General features: G+C 39.4%; 2 protein-coding genes across 2 annotated transcripts; one reads left to right on the top strand and one right to left on the bottom strand.

Annotated features, from left to right (window-relative positions):
• The first annotated feature begins 1718 nt into the window (after nt 1-1718).
• rbp5 (retinol binding protein 1a, cellular) lies at nt 1719-5520 on the top strand. The gene is made up of 4 exons (XM_026185260.1): nt 1719-2290; nt 2690-2874; nt 4324-4425; nt 5246-5520. The coding sequence occupies exons 1-4, from the start codon at nt 2215-2217 to the stop codon at nt 5297-5299; spliced, it is 417 nt and encodes a 138-aa protein (XP_026041045.1). The 5' UTR covers nt 1719-2214; the 3' UTR covers nt 5300-5520.
• LOC113032361 (tumor necrosis factor receptor superfamily member 5) lies at nt 5360-16926 on the bottom strand. The gene is made up of 8 exons (XM_026185258.1): nt 16292-16926; nt 16023-16148; nt 15051-15197; nt 14845-14938; nt 14361-14437; nt 11208-11318; nt 8936-9064; nt 5360-6797 (listed from the first exon to the last, which is right to left on the bottom strand). Exons 1-8 carry the CDS (start codon nt 16347-16349, stop codon nt 6619-6621), a joined length of 921 nt encoding a protein of 306 aa, XP_026041043.1. The 5' UTR covers nt 16350-16926; the 3' UTR covers nt 5360-6618.
• Between the last annotated feature and the right edge of the window lie 43 nt (nt 16927-16969).

Genomic DNA, 16969 nt, shown 5'->3' with positions numbered 1-16969 from the left:
AATTCATTTTCAGTTAGAAGTATTAAGCAGACTTTTTCTGCCTCTCTGGAAGTTTCGCCCACAGCAGGTGTTATTGAATTTGTATTTTCTACTCTAGTTTTTATTTTTGTTTTGTTTTTAATTTTTGTTTTGAATTCAGTTTAATGTCAGAGTGGCTTTGCTTGTTTCAGTTTCCTTCTTATTGTTTGAAAATGTTTCGTTTTAAATGAGTTTTTATTCATTTCAGTGTTACTTTTAGTCTTTTGAAGTATTATTTTAAGGAAAATCCCCACAGCCATTGCAACAAATCACATAACTTACTGAAAGCATTTGACTCACAGTCATGCAGTCATGATAGAAAATCTTACTAAATTAGCACATCCTAAAACTAAGGATATTTTCTCTAAAATTATTTATTTGAGTTCAAAAAATTGTTTTAGTTTCTATTTTCATTTTTTTCTTACATTTACCCAGTTTCTGTTTGCAGAAACCAACAGACTGCTCAGACCTCCTTTAAATCTCAAATTGATACTGATTATGTAGCTAACTTTGGTATTGATCTGATACCAAGTAAATACAGGCCCAGCATTGGCGATACCAGCACCGATACTTTTAACTTATAAAGGCAGTTGTAGAGGAGAGTAGTGTGTCATGACATATAAGATAAATCACTGTTATGAGGTAGATTCTGAACAAACTGTAGCAACCACTGAATCAGAATCAATAATGACTTAATAAAACAAAACACACCTTTCAGCTTTTCAAGTATTTTGAGTTTGACCTGGAATTTAAAAGTGATCTGGGTCAACTTCAGTTGTTTAAATGTGCTATAGGCCAGCGGTCCCCAACCTTTTTTGCGCCACGGACCGGTTTATGCCCGACAATATTTTCACGGACCGGCCTTTAAGGTGTCACGGATAAATACAACAAAATAAAACTAGTACCAGTATCGAAAAAAATAAGATTTATTCATAACACACGTGAAAAGACCCAGGAAAACCGAGTTAACAATAAAAACGATAACAAAATAACGCTGAAAACCGATAAAAACCCTGAAAACCATACATTTCACACCTGAGCCTCTACCCTCGCGGCCCGGTACCGGTCCGAGGCCCGGGGGTTGGGGACCGCTGCTATAGGCTGTAAATAAAATAGACACAAAAACATTCAGACATTTTATAGCGCATGTTTCAAGTATATGAACTAGTTCAATCCACTGTTGGCACTGATACTATAGGTATTTGGATTGATCTGCACTTTTTTGGATGGAACACCCTTGGGAGAAAGCAGAAGGCGGCACACAGGTAAGAGACACAATCTGGCCCTTTAAAATGTTTCATTGGTTAACTATGAACTTGTTTTCCTGCCTCTCACCTGTTGGCGTAACAAAACTTGCTATACTATATATACTAAACTTCATCAGTACCAGTTGGGAGGCTACCAACAAGGAAACACCTACAAAAGCATCAATCAGTAAAACATGAAAAACCTCTGTGAGTTTTCTTTTGTATAAATAGGGTCAGAGTTAGCCATGTGTACTGAAGAGGACTTTCATTAAAACCAACCAATCAGAGGAAAGCTGGCTTAAACGGAGAAAACAGCCTTTTTGAGAGGAATGATTAAATGAGGTCTGTACATCAAAGTAAATAAGGACGATTTGGAACATGCAAAACTTGTTTAGTATGGTCAAAGAATAAAAGATGGCGCTGGAAATGAGCATATCAGGTTATCCTTGATGTCTCTTTGTTCCTCGCTTTGACTTTGTGCTGCTCAGCTGCTAGTGCACGAGCATACCCGTTTACTTAGTGCATCAACCAACCCTCTGCATGTCTGGGATCCGAAGCGCCGCCTCTTCTTGCAACTGATCCCTCTGAGAAAAGCATTAGTAAAGATGAATGAACCTCCCCCTGCATGAGGTCCTGCAGAAAAGGCCCCGCTCCCTCCCTGGAAACGATTGCATATACTGAGCGTGAGTCACCACCAGAGTTGCATATTTGGAGCAGCTTGCAGCATAACCGAGCACCAAACTCCAGCAACAATCTGCAACAGGCAGCACTCATTCCACGCGCATTCCCGTCAAATCCGGGTCCATTGTCCAAAACGTTGCGCAACTGAAAGTGATATCACAGGAACCGGCAGCTTGTCTGTGAGATCCACACGGGACTGGAGGAAAAGCAAGAACGAGGAAAAACGGGGATTTCTGGAGTTTCGGAAACAACAAAGAAGAAGAAAAAAATGGCAAAACCTAATTACAGCGGCACTTATCATATGGTGGAACAGGAGAATATGGATTCCTACCTCGGAGCTTTGGGTACAAATCTTTATACAGTATTTTAAATACTTTTGTAATCTTCAAGTGCGTTGCTTTTTGTAACAGATGTGCAGTTAAAACCCTCCAATGTAACAATAATCTTTCATGTCTTTTATTTTTTTAAGTATTCATATGTTCACTGACTCGTTGCCATTAGGTTACTTTAAAAGGTAACCTTAAGTGTCTGATTTAATGGTGAGGACCATCTTTATTTGCTGAAGCACATTAGTGTAATGAAATCACCACCTTGTCCTCTGTGTGACCCCGGATCCATTCACTCCCTCACACTGTGCGTCCCCTCTGCCTGCAGTGTGTGTGAGAGACAAAAAAAACCTGCTTTACTGAAGTAACAGACTGTGGCTCATGCTACAACATCTCTCTCTCTCTTTCTTCTCTTAGATGTTAATTTTGCTCTGAGGAAGATCGTCTGTCTGTTGAAGCCCACTAAAGAGGTCACCCATGACCCGGCCACAGGAACCATGAAAATCCGCACACTCACCACCTTCAAGAACTTCAACATGGATTTCACTATTGGAAAAGAATTTACTGAGGACCTTGGGCCAGTGGATGGCCGTGTGTGTCAGGTACGTGTTTTGGTTTTTCCAAATGTGCACATCGGCATGTTTGTACATGCACGCAGTTTTAACATTACATTGATTTTATTAAGTCATTACTTGTTATACAAGTTTGATTTGCATGCTTAGTGTTCAAACAAAGTCAACACACCTGCTGAGGTTTTTTTTTCCATAGCTGCTACTTGCTGCTTAGAGGAGGGCTTAAGAATTGCAGTAACGTACATTAACTCCACAATGATTTTGAAAAGGTCCAAGATAGGAGGAGACCTTGTGCTTGAAAGTTTGAACTTTTTTCTAAATAAATATGTTTGTCACATAAGCATTTAAAGCAGATCTGCTGTGGAAAAATATGTAATTTATTTTCACTTGCCAAGGTGAAACTGGGTTAGGTTTCATTGCTTTGCATGATGTTCAGGTGTGAGTGGGACGGGAATCGAAGGTCAGATGTTCAAAACACGAACGTGCATCACAGCCCGAATAGATGCGGCTCCTCAGAAAAGGATTTGCTGATGCTCATCAGGCTGTGAAGGCTAAAACCACCCCTAAAGAGTTTGGTCTACACCAAAACACAGTCAGACAAATGATGGAAATCATAGGTTGTTGTTGCCCTCCCCAGGTGTAGTCAACCAACAAATATCACTCCAGGAGCAACATCCAAAAACTTAAAGGCCTCTCTAACAGTGACAATCTTCAGCTTACTGAGTCTAACATCAGCAGAACTTTAAACAGCAATGGGGTGTGGAGTAGGGCTACCAGAAGAAAGCTGCTGATCTCCATTTGCAGCTTGCAAAAGATCTAATTGAAAAACCAGGACACTGAACTATAATTCAGGTAAAGATGATATTGAAGCAGAGCTTTTTGGTATAAAATGAGAAACCAGTTTAAATGAAGGAAATGTTGATGGTGGCTTGTTTTGCTGTTCTTAGTTGTCTTTTTCTCATTAATGAAGCAATGAATTCTGAATGATACCAGCAAACTCTCAGGGAGGTGACAGGATGCCTGTCCGTGGACTAAATCCCACGAGAATGTGGGTTATACAACAAGATAATGGCCTCAAACTCACAAGTTCCCCCATCAAAGTGAGGCAAAGAAGAATGAAGATGTAAAATGTATTTTTTGTAGTCATTGCTGTCTACATGATACAAAAAAATGCAAAGGTTCATAAATTTTTTCCACTCAGAGATCATTTTTCTCAGCAAACAAACCAGAGTCAGACTTAAATAATCTAATACATATAAATCTTAAACTTAAATCCACTTGTATAAAAATCAGATGTTTTTTGTCACATGTTTGAACAAATGAAGTATATTTTAAAGGGTTCATGACCTTTCACGGATCACTGTATTAGTCTCCCCTCTTTGCGCTGCACAAAGCTTCTTGTCTCTGTGTGGCTAAGCGTTGTGTGAGCTACTGTACATGCTAATGTCTCACACTAACGGCATCTCTGTGGTTACACAGACTACAGTAGATTGGGACGGCGACAAGCTGGTTTGTGTACAGCGAGGCGAGAAAGAGGGACGAGGCTGGACGCACTGGCTGGAGGGCGACAAGCTGCATTTGGTAAGGATGTACGAGGGGAAGAAGAGGCCAGTGCAGAGAGAAAGCAAGGAAGAGGGAAGAAGGAAAATGAAAGCTTAAAGGGAAGTGATGGAGAAATTGATATGCTAAATGAGGGAGGGTATTCAAATAAGGCAGGTTTTAGAAGTTATTCATTTCTGTTACCGTCTTTGTGTGAAGAGGTTTTTATTAAGAGGTCAGTGGAGTTTGTACATGCCTAAGGCCAAACTACGACCTGACAAAGGAGTACACACAAAGGAGGCAGAGGAGCCCTGAATGCACGTCTTTATGGAGTGAAGCTCAGAGGCACTTTTGAGCTCAAACAGTTCAAGCTCATAGCTTATCTTTCATTACTGGTTACGTTTTCAAACGATCTACATTGTTCCGCTAAAAAGCTCTCACGAGGTTTTTTTAATACCTTTGTTGCAATCGGGAGAAAACAATGTGTTGTTGATGCTAAACTCAAGAGAGAATTGGGAAAGAAATGCCAGCTAGGATCAAGACTTATAATGGTGGGTTTTAGAGGTTACACAAAGCAGGGGAAGGGAACAGTGAGGGACTAATATAGAGGCGGAGGAGGAAAGTAGAGAGCGGGCTGAAAAGACCTGATGAATAGATGGTGAGAGAGTAGAAGACGGATTACGAGGTCAAAGGATGAGAAGGAGAGAGGTGGGGTGGAAATGGTGTCCTGGACACAATCCCAGTTTTGTGCTCGTCTTTAATGTGCCAAATGTTCTCGTTGTTTCTCACCATTCATTTACACCCTCTCACTTCGTGTTTTTTTTTTTTTTTTTTTCTCGTCTTTTCCACTTCCTCTCTGCAGGAGATGAGAGTCCAAGGAATCAAAGCCAAGCAAGTCTTCAAGAAGGCAAACTGAAGTCACAGGAAATGTTTTACAGCGAATAATCCTATTAAAACAAAGTAGCCGGTACAAGAGTCACGTTTATAGCATTTTTATTATAATCAGCAGTACTGAATATTGAAAACAGAATATGAACTGAATATGTCTGATGGGTTTAACAAAGAGAAGAGAGCAGTTTAGCAGAATGACTGCGTCCTTCCCCATATTGCACAATGTTATAAAGAAGTCATAATTCATGCATCTGTCGTGTTTCTATTCCGTGTTTTAAATTATACAAAATGTGTGTGTGTGTGTGTGTGCGTGTGTGTCTGTGTGTGTTGCTGCTTCATATCTAAAGTCATTTTCACTCATGAACTGCAGCCCTGAACTTTTACAGAAAGTACCAAAGTAAAAAAAATGCAAAAACGACAACAAAACAACAAAACAGTCTGACAGAGTCAGCTCAGACATTAGCTTTTAACCTCCTGTTCCCTGGTTCAAAGTCTATGTGAAGCCGACTATTTACTGATGTGTGCTGCATGGCAGAAAGGAAAACTTGAATCAGTGTGTTCATGCGCATTATAATGATTTACATATACAATACATTCAAATCTGAATTACTGACTTAAGTGGGAACAATATAAGTTAAACAACTCAATATATACAGATTCCATTAAACGGTCAGGATAGCAGTAGATTTCCCACTATCAACAAATCCAAGGAAAAGCTACAAAGATTCATGTATTTTCTGATTTCACTATCTTATCAGCAATAAAACGATTTGTTCCTATAAAGAAAGCAAATCTTTTAAAAGCAAAGAAAAAGCCTTTGGTCATCGGGATACCTAAAAATGTTTTTGAAATGGGTGGAAATGATGCTATTTTTGTAGGATTTATTCCCGCTGCTCAAAAATACTCATAGCAGCAGCAGGATGTGGGATGATGAAGGATGATATCACGCACTGCGTCACTTTGGCTCACTTAAAATGTAAACTATATTAGGCTCTGTTTGTTACTATCACCGCTTAATTTTTTTTGGTCATTTCGTGAGAATTGTTGTAGTAACAAAACTAAACAAAAACAAAACATGTCAGATTATTCCTGAGAACAGGATACCACTGTGCATCACCAGTGTTTTTTCAGCTGTGTGGTCAGGACAGCACAGAAATGTCACTTCATTTGAGAGGAAATTCTCATGAGTGTCCTGCAGGTGGCATCAGTCAACCTTCAAGGGACCTGAAAGAGAGCCCAGTCTCTCTCTTTTGGTATTAAAAGGGTTTAAAGGTCTTGAAAAGAACTGCATTGCCTCCGATCCAGTGAGGGTCTGAGGTTGGGTAAGTATGCCGTTACACTGGATTATGTCCCACAGTACTCGTCCTCCTGTGGCTCGGATTGCGACCTGAAGAAGTTGTTGCAGTAACTCGCGTTTCCATTCGTGTTACTGGATTCGACAAAGGAAACGGAAGCTTTCAGTGGAGTTATGGGGTGGCTGGTGTTCAAGGTGTCCTCTGTGCAGGAAATGACCAAAGGATCATCTGAGGAGAACGATAAAATCATTAAGTATGACCATTCCTCACTGGAAATGCAGTTTTGCACTTTATGAGCTGCAATGTTTGTAAGATGAATGTAAATGAGTTCCTGAGAAACTGCAGAAATGACCAACATATAGCATCCAGCTTTAGTGTTGTGTCACATAGATCAAGAGTGTCAAACATAAGGCCCCAGGTCCAGAATTGACCTAGGAAAGACCCCAATCTGGCCCACTGGATGGCTTTGGAAGCTTTTAGACCATTTCTACCCATAAAACCCTCCCTCATCGCCATTCACAATCAGAGATGGGCAGTAACGCGTTACAAGTAACGCGTTACTGCCCATCTTTGATTGTTACTTGTAACGCGTTATTGTAATCTGATTACTTTTTTCAAGTAACGAGTAAAGTAAGGGATTACTATTGCAAAAACGGTAATTAGATTACCGTTACTTTCCCGTAGGAACGCTGCGTTACTGCGTTACTAAAACCGTGATTTTTTGCGAGAATGTCTCACGAAGATGACGGACGCGAGTGCAGCCTTAGTGACAACAGCTGTGTGCAGATCAACAATGGATCACATATCGATTGTGGGAGAGAGTATGAGCGTGTAGCGTTTAAAGCGTGGAAGTACTGACCTTACTTTGAGTTTGATTCCATAAAAAGTGACAAAAACATTAGTGTCCATCGTGCGTGAGAAGAAAACTTCTTTTTACAGCGAAAAAAACCCCCTAAACTTCCAAGCAAGCACCGAGTGCACTACGACGTAATGGGAAACTCACAGAGAAACTCGCGGATTCTTCAATTGACCGGGGCACACCTGCACCAGGGTAAACCTCCGCCTACTGCAGTCCTGCTTTACAGGTGAAAATAGAGCACAGGACCGCTGAGTCTTTGACTTTATTTATGTTCTGCTGTGTTTTACTTGCATCTATTTGAAAGAGTGAGTGTAAACACAAAAAATATTTTATTTTATGTGCTGGAATGTGTAGAAAATAGGTTTAAATGTTAAACTAATTTATTCAACTCAGAGAATGTTGCATATAATTAAATTTTTGCTTGATGCATAAAGTTAAAAGATTAAAACTGATAAAACAAGTTAAAAAAAGAGACTTTTCCATTTGATTACATTTTGTATGATGGATTATGCAGTAAAAGTAGAATTGGGCTGAAAGATCTATCGCTTTATCACCTCTTCAGGTTGTAAATCGTGTTTTAAAAAAGTAACTAAGTAACTAAGTAGTAACGGGATTACTTTTTTGGGGAAGTAATCAGTAATTCGTTACTGATTACTTTTTTTGAAGTAACTTGACCAACACTGTTCACAATACACCAAGATCATTGATTTCTAGAGTTGTGTAATTTTATGCGCGTTCTCACGATCCAAGCTCAAAAACTCACGGTGACACCAGAGCAGCACTTCTTTACCATGTAGGAAAAATGAGTCATACTGTTGAAATTGTGGTTCTTTGTCCTATTTTAAGTTATCTCATTGATTAAATGTGTAGTTCAACTTTTCACACTGACAGAAATTGTAGTTTCACCCATCTGGCCCACATAAGATCAAAGTCGTGGCCTGCGATATAAAAAGAGTTTCACATCCCCAGCATAGATGAAGCAGGCTCGTCCTACATGAATTAAGGCCGTGTTTTGACGATTTTAGGGGGAAATGCTGTTTTGATTATCAACCAAGGCTGCCACAGTCTCACCTAGGTGTTGAATTAAGCTGAGATCATTGGAGATTTATTATTTACATACATTGTTCTTGTATTTCTGCAATCACTAATTCCAATGTCAAACACTAAGTGTGTGTGGAGAGATAACTGAGTTGTTCTAGGCATTATGGGGCTGTGCTTAGAGTAGATACAGTGTTGAAAAACAATCATTATAGTGAAATTAATAACAATAATGTTTCAACAAGCCAAGCATGTGAGCAAGGTTTTATAATGGCACTAAATACGGGTGAAAATGTTTTACAGAAAATGATTTTCGAGCCTAAACAAGTGGACTGCTGCACCAACACAAAAGTCTTGGGGCACTTTTGTTGCACGCAGTGACTTTGTTTCAAACTTAAATCCTGCTGTTTGAGAACAAGTCGGTAACATTATGTGTAAATGATGTAAAAGAGTCGATGTGATTCTTCACCTTCGTTAAAAATTGGTAACTTGCAGTCGGGCATGATGCAGGTTTCTTGGCAGTAAGAAGGCTGCTCTTGAGGCATTACATCTGGAATGGGAACCACTGCTACTGGAGTAACACAAATACTGGATCGAGCTGTCACACAGACATCACAAATCACAAGGGAAAAAAAAGGCATTTTAGCTTTATGCTCACAAACATGCACAAAACATACAAATAATTCCACCAGTTGGACTTTAGATGGCACTAAAGCCTCCCCAAAACCCCCAAAATCCAAGGGGTTGAGTTTGACCAAAGCACCTCCATGTAAAAAAAAAACACCAGCCACTGGTCATTAGAGTCGCGACATTGAATCTGTGTGAACTTTGTTCTGAGTCAGCTCCGAACAGCTCTGAGAACAGCTCTGAGATACAGACAAGCAAACCAAGGCTGTTAGAGTTCCCGAGACTAAACAGAACATTAGCCATAAGCAGGTTACTAGGGCGATCGTGGCTCAAGAGTTGGGAGTTCGCCTTGTAATCGGAAGGTTACAAGGCGGCTCGGACAGTCTCGGTCGTTGTGTCCTTGGGCAAGACACTTTACCTACCGCCTACTGGTGTTGGCCAGAAGGGCCGATGGCGCGATAACCCTAACCCTCGCTTCTGTCAGTCTGCCCCAGGGCAGCTGTGGCTACAACTGTAGCTGCCTCCACCAGTGTGTGAATGGGTGGATGACTGGGTGTGTAAAGCGCTATACAAATATACAAAGGCCATTTACCATTACTGATTTTTTTTTTTAATCCACTTTTAGTCTTTGTCAGCTTTGTTCAGTTTGTCAACACAACTAGCTCGAGAAGGCGTGTTAATTACGCTTGTTTACTGAGACCGGGGTTTCTACATGACTGTGAGATAATTGCGCATGTTGCAATAACTGCTGTAAACTAGCCCCTGACTAATACTGACCATTTCACAACGAAAGAAAGGAAAACTAATACTAAAACTAAACAGTTTTAAACAACATACACGCCAATAAAAATAACCAGTGTGTAACGAGACTCAGGAAACGACTGATTAAATAAAAACCCACAGAATTAAAATAAATTCAAAACTATAATTACTCTGAAGTGTTTCTAAAACGAGACTCAAACAAGTGGCATTAAGAAAAAAACTTTCTGAGCAAAGAGAAACTTCCAATTTATATCACATACTGAAAAAAACATAGCAATAAATTATTACTAGAAAACAAAACTTTGAGCTGCACAAACCAACATATACAGTATATTTATACCATCTACTGTACTGAGCTGGCAGTAAAAATCCTAAAGATAAGTATCTCCAAACCTCAGAAGATAAAACTGAAACTGTTTGCATGGCAGGATATTATGAGGCTATGAAAAAGGAAACTTGCATTTTGGTAATTTCTCTAGTAATAAGCCTTTGATATATCCACGTGCAGATATGTGGAAAATACAGGCATTATGTCATGAAATCAAAGGATCTTATTGGCTCAGAATCACTCTTAAACTTTTCCCACATGACTGTACAAAGAGTAACAACTGGTGCTTTTAAAAGTAACACACACCCCTTCCTGTAATATTAGCAAAACGGCACACACGCTCTCTAAGACAATAATTATATTCTGTGAGTTCATCAGTGATTTCCAGTACTAGCACATTGTTTCTGTGGAAATAAAAGAAATGTCAGTGAAATAGAAGGGTAGCCAAAATAATAAGCTGTGTGACTGTGTCACATACGTAGGAATTGTTTCTCAGTATGAGCTGTCTGCCCGTGAAGAGTGCGTCACATTACACCAAATAACTGTGTCAGCCTGAATATGTACAGGATGTGGTTTCCTCATTGAGACAGTCATGTTCGCTAAAGCTCCTCGAGCATCAGACTCGGCTGCTGCTTTCTTAATCTGTCAGAGAGTTCAACTACATCATATCCTTTTCAAGCGAAAAGAAAAGGAGAAATTCAACTTACTTTACATGAAAGATCACATTTTAATATTCAAAAAATCCAGTCTGCAAATGTAATATTAGGTTTCCCTGAGGTTTTGTTATTAATACACTGCAAGGAAACAGTGGGAGGCCATGTTTGAGAGAGATAAGCAGTGACCTTCAACTGTAAGACTTCAAAGCCAGTACCCTCTCACTGTTGTGGCTTAAAGCATGAGTAGTTACTGCCAGTGGGTGGGCTTACACGCACATCATTTTGCCGCCTCTTCAGGAAGACAATTATGAGAACAAGTGTGAGAAAAAGTGGCAAACATGCCCATCCGAGTGACGTGTCGTACACACCTGCATTGTATGTTTTGCATTTCTTTCTCCAGAGGATGAAAATCAACACGATGACGATTGCGGTCAACACGAGCCCTGACCACAAACCTGCTGGCAACATCCAATAACAATCTGGAAAACAACGAGAAGAAAATGTTCTTAGGGCCATGCCGAGTACATCTACAGTGGGTTATTCACCTGATTGCACAATAAATTTTCACAAGCGTAATATAACTTCTGGGAAACTTAAAGTGGGAGGGAGTGATTACTGATTACAACTCATGTTTCTTCATTAATAAGGTAGTGAGTGAAATGACTGTGACGAGGAGAAACTTGATTTTTTTCTGACTTTATCAAAGAAATAAAAAGACTGATTATTGTTAGTGAAAGATTATATGCATTTCTTTTTGAATTTGCAGGTGGTGACTCATGATCCGTGGAAGCTCACTTAAAGAAAACTCTTTCTGGTGAAGTGCCAACATGTCTAAGCAGCATTAATTCTTAATAAATGGCCGCAATCCACTCCAGAACAGTCCAATCATTTGTAACATACAGCTTTACGTACTGTGTTCATAAAGCAATGATATCTACAACAAAATATCATAAGGTCTAAATGTGCTGTATAAATATGACTCGCATATTTGTTAATCACATTGCTGATTATATGTTGAATACATGTTTAAAATAATATTTTGAAAGATATAAATTATATGTATTCAATTTAAATCTGTTTTATTTAAGGGAGGGAGCCAAGGCAAAAGACGTCAGTTCAATATATTTTCAAGCATTCACTTACTGACTGTACAGCAGGTTAAGCCGCTTCATCATTCAATTCAGTTCAATTTTATATGCATAGTGCCAAATAAGGTAATAGAACAATCAGATGACTTCCCCATCCATGAGCAAGCAATTAGTGACAGCGGGAAGGAAAAACTCCCTTTTAACAGGAGGAAACCTGGCTCAGGGCAGCCATCTGCCACGGCAGGCAGAAACAGGACAAAAGACACACTTGGAAGAGAGCCAGAGATGAATGAAAACTAATCATTAAACACAAAGTGGTGTATAAACACTGAGAGTAAAAAGAGGGGAGTGAAGAAGAAACACTTGGGAAGCCCTCCTCAGCCTGTAGGAGCTTTATGGTAATGCAGCAATGCATTATAGAGTTATACACTATTATACTTTAAAATATATTGGATTAAATAATAATTTATGCTGTTTTTTCTACCTAAGAAGATGAAAAAGGTAAATCGGACTCTAATTTAAACCGTTTTAGGTTAAATTTAGACTTCAACATTAGACTTATATGTGAGTTTCACTACTGATTTGACTCAATTTAATGGAAATAAGTATTTAAGGGGCAAAATGTGCATTTTATGAAACCTGAAAGTAGGCTTTAAAGCTTGCATAACATGACTATATTTAAAATGTGATAAACACTGGAAATCTTCACCATCTTCAACATCCCCACCCCCCTCTCAGTATCACCCCAGCAAATATCACAGTAGTTAAAAGAAGTCATCTCATGCGATATTTGGACTTGATTCATTGTCTGGAGTATATTTAGACATTTCAGTATGTCTGTATTCTTTGTCTGTGTGCTTCTTCTGCCCCCTCTTTTTTTTTTAGCTGCTCAAAATTCAATGCGCCTCACAAAAACACTTCCTGTTAAACAATGCATGTGGCTTCATGCTTTCCCAGAAGTGACTTTGATAGGTGAATTTGTTTTTAGTACTGAAGCAAAAGAATGTCTTCCTTTGGTTTCATTAAAAAGAAATACCACTGAAAAATAAGGCTCGGCGGGGTCGTATGCAAAATCATTTTTCGCGGTAATGTAGATGTTCACACGAGGTATTTTAAAAACTTTGATGGTTTTTAAAGTTTTCTGCTGACACCACCATCAAACTGATTTTTAATCCAAAAAACTTTAGCCAAAAGAAAAATGACTATTTCCATATGCCATTACTTATATTTGGTGGTGTGGCTCTGCTTTGGGACTTCTCTGCATTTCCATGCTCAGATGGGGAAAGCCTACGGTGAAAAGAGCAGCAGCAGGACCCCCTCACAGAACAAAACTAACGTCGATTACGACAAACATCACATGAATTGAGTCAGACGTAGTGTGAAAAGAGGGAGCTGGGGTTGCAAAATAGCTCACACTGCAGCTATAAACAGGCTAAAGCAGTCTAAATAGGACACCCTACATAAGATTTGTCAGTTTGAAGCACAGAAGAGTGTCAGCTGACATGTGCTGATATTAAGATCAGCCGTTATCAGCTGATCTACTGGGACTGTGGGCTGAGCTCAGCTTAGTAGCCTTCCTGAAGTAATGCTAGGCTCAGTTTGTGGTTTAGATGTTTCTGAAAGAAAGTTAAGCACCTCTTAACCTTCTAAAATTAAAATCTAAGGTGGTGAGCTAGTTAAGCAATATACGTTCTTAACATCAGGGTGTTAACAGGTCAAAAATTAATACCTAAATACAGCCTTACAGGGTTACTGATGTGGCCATACACCACAGCACTCTGCTACCTAACAAATACTACTCTCTTCTTGTCAGTGCCTTGAAAGTATCTGCCCTAAACCCATGTTTCTTCAGAGAACTACACCAACTCATGGTACAAAGACCGAACTGACGCTTCAATATCTTGCTCAAGAACAACATCTTGCTTCAACAAACTGACTGGAGAAGTTTGTGAGTGTACCACTCACCTTCCGACTTTTCTTTTTTAAGCTTGAGGATATAAATTTCAGATTAGTTAAATGGACCACACAAATACTCTTTGTCTCGCATTTAGTTGTTGGAATTTTACGCTGGCTGACTGTGAGGCTGTTTGAGTGGCACATTAATTTAGTGTTATTTGCCGCTCACAGCCTCTGACTAGATATGATGTTTGGTTTTTAAGGCAAGCTATAGATGTAGTGAGCGTGAACTAGAGCAATATTGAGGTCCAGTGGGCTAAACTATAGCTACTACTTTAATTTTACATGAAAAATGTATATATTAGTAATTTTGCATCAATACATCTTCAACTTCCTTTCTTAATTATAGGTCCTGTTACAGGAAGATAATGTCAACAGGAACTCAGTGAATCACTCGGCATAAGAGCATCCGCTGACAACTCCATCTCTCTCTTTTTTTTAACAAGATCTCAAACACTGATAAAGCCAGAAACTTACCAGATTTGAAGTTTCCACAAACTGCATCTCTTTCACTATCTCCTGGAATTTTCAGCACTCCTCCGTAGTCCTCACATCTAAAAAAAAATACCACCAACAACAGGTGAACACAATAAATATGAATAATAATAAAATAATAAAAGTCGCAATTTATAGTTGTTGTTTTTAAAAAAAAAAACTGGACAAGCTTTTGCTACAAAATCGGTGTTAAAGGGATGTAAAGAAAAAGGCCTCCTACAAGCATGGGAAACTGTTTCAGCACAATTTTTACAGTCTGGATGAAATATTTACAGTAGGTAGGATGTGGGATGTTGTACGTTTCGAGTTTGTAGACTGAGGGCACCAACCGAAACCAAGAGACTAATTTCTGCTCTGTGTCAATGGATGACTAATTCACTCACAGTCTACATAAAACACACAGTTCTTCAGATTTAATAATAACATAATAATAATAACAATGATAATAGTTGTAATGCAGTCTTGCCTGGTGTGAGGTTTACAGGGTGACACATAATCTGTTACGTTGCTGAAGGTCCCCTTTCCACATGGAGCACAGATTACGTTACTCGTGCCGTCGCCTATAATGAGGAGTGAAATTTATTCACCTGACTTTGTGGCACTTTAGCTAAGAATGTGAAACATCACTGGAGAAAATTATCATCCATTATGATTTTTATAGTTCAAGGTTACCTGGAGTCTTGACCCCTTCACCCACTTGGCAGCGGGTTACAGGCAAGCAGTGTTCACATTCAGCATCGTTGCAGTAGAAACCTGACACACACTTGCACACTGTGTTTGCTTCAGCTTTGCATTCATTGAGTGTCTGCTGTTTGATACCTGAAAGAGCAAGGGAGAGACGTTATTTTCTTTGCGTTTAAGTGTGTGTGTGTGTGTGTGTGTGTGTGTGTGTGTGTGTGTGTGTGTGTGTGTGTGTGTGTGTGTGTGTGTGTGTGTATAGATGGGGGTCGTTGATCGCCAGTTCAAAGTGTCAAAGTGGCTTGAACATAAAGAACAGTAAAAACCCACCTCACAGTTTCTGCGCTATGAAACATTTTGAAAGTCTTGAACTCGAAAATGTAAGTTCCTTTATTGTCTCAAAATCGTCTCTTAACACAATTATCTTAACATAAATCTGAGCTAAGCTCTGTGGGATTTACAATTAGTTCAAAATGGAAATTTAGTTTAATTCAATTTTCCCTTGAACTTTAATAGCGCCAAATGACAACAACAGTTGCCACAAAACACTTTTGGACGCTGCAAAAACACAAAAATACAAAGAAACTTCAACAGTCAAACGACCCCTTGTGAGAAATAAAGAAGATGTTAAAGAAGTGGATCTGTGAGCATGTGGTGCTGACTTGGACAAACAACAGCAAAGCAGGTATTATTACTCCATAAGTATAGATATCAAAAGCCATCAGCTTTCACAATCTGCAACATCATTATTGCGCAGTTTCCTGCTGTCCAACAGTATATTTCTTTCTTTCTTTTGCTGTGAAAGCAGCACTGCTAGCTTTTTTGTATTTTGCATAGTAGAGTTCAAATACGGTCTTTCTAGTTCTATATCGTCGTATTTCTATTAGAAATAGACTGAATTGTGGTTCTGTGTTTCTTTGACTGAGCTTCTAAGACTAATGCTGCGTGTATGCCTGTGTAACTTACTGAGAAGGCATTGCTTGCAGCGATGGCATTTGTCCACATGATTTTGAGAGTCTGTGTAGAACCCATATTGACATGTGGCACACTCGGTCTTTTTTGTGCCATCGCATGCTGTCTTCATGTACTCTCCTGACAAGGTGAAACAAACAGACTTGTATATTAGATGTTGGTTAATGAAAATACGTTTTTTGAAAATTGCTGTGCAGCCTGTAAAGAAAGTTTGTTAACCGAGGAGAAATGTGAGGAACTGAAGCATTGTCGTATTCACTGACCTGCATTACAGCGTTGACAGCATATGTCACCATACTCGAACTGATCTTCTTTGCACATTTTGTATCCTATTCGTCAACAGCCCTCCACCTGCGTGTAAACTCTCTAAACTGTAAAAGCCTGCGTCTTTTCAAGCTGTTTCTATACCTGAAAATTGGCTAAATCGGTATGGTAGCTCAGAAGATAAAATCCAGAAGTGAACTCTGTCGATCGCCTTGGCTTTTCTGATGATCAAGCAGTTGCTGCTCAGGTTCATCTGCCTCCACTCTATTTCTGACGTACTGTCTCTGATTTGTTCCCCCTCCTCACTCGGTCTTACCTACTTCTAATGTCTTTTCTAGTCCTACACAGTGGAAAGCCCCAGTGACCCTCATCTGCTGTTTCTCCCTCTTCGCCTCTCTGTAGCTCTGTCGTTCCTCATTTCCTTCCTGTACTAGCCTTCTCATGTTAACTGTAAATGTGTTTCCGTACTGTAGCTACAGGACTAAATGCTGATTTTGGCACTCGAAGTGCACAAAGGAATATTTCCTTCATCCACTACACCCTTTCCTTTTATCCTGTCACCATTGTTTCAATACAATATTTGTCCCGCTGACAAAGGATCGGTGTTGAGTTGAAAAGTGCAAAGCTGCTGAAAAGCTTTTGGCTCGGTTTGTCTTCCTGTTGCTCCACAGTCACCC

This window comes from Astatotilapia calliptera, chromosome 11 (genome assembly GCF_900246225.1).
Source record: "Astatotilapia calliptera chromosome 11, fAstCal1.2, whole genome shotgun sequence".
Classification (NCBI taxonomy): domain Eukaryota; kingdom Metazoa; phylum Chordata; class Actinopteri; order Cichliformes; family Cichlidae; genus Astatotilapia; species Astatotilapia calliptera.
This window is presented reverse-complemented; position numbering and strand designations above follow the sequence as displayed.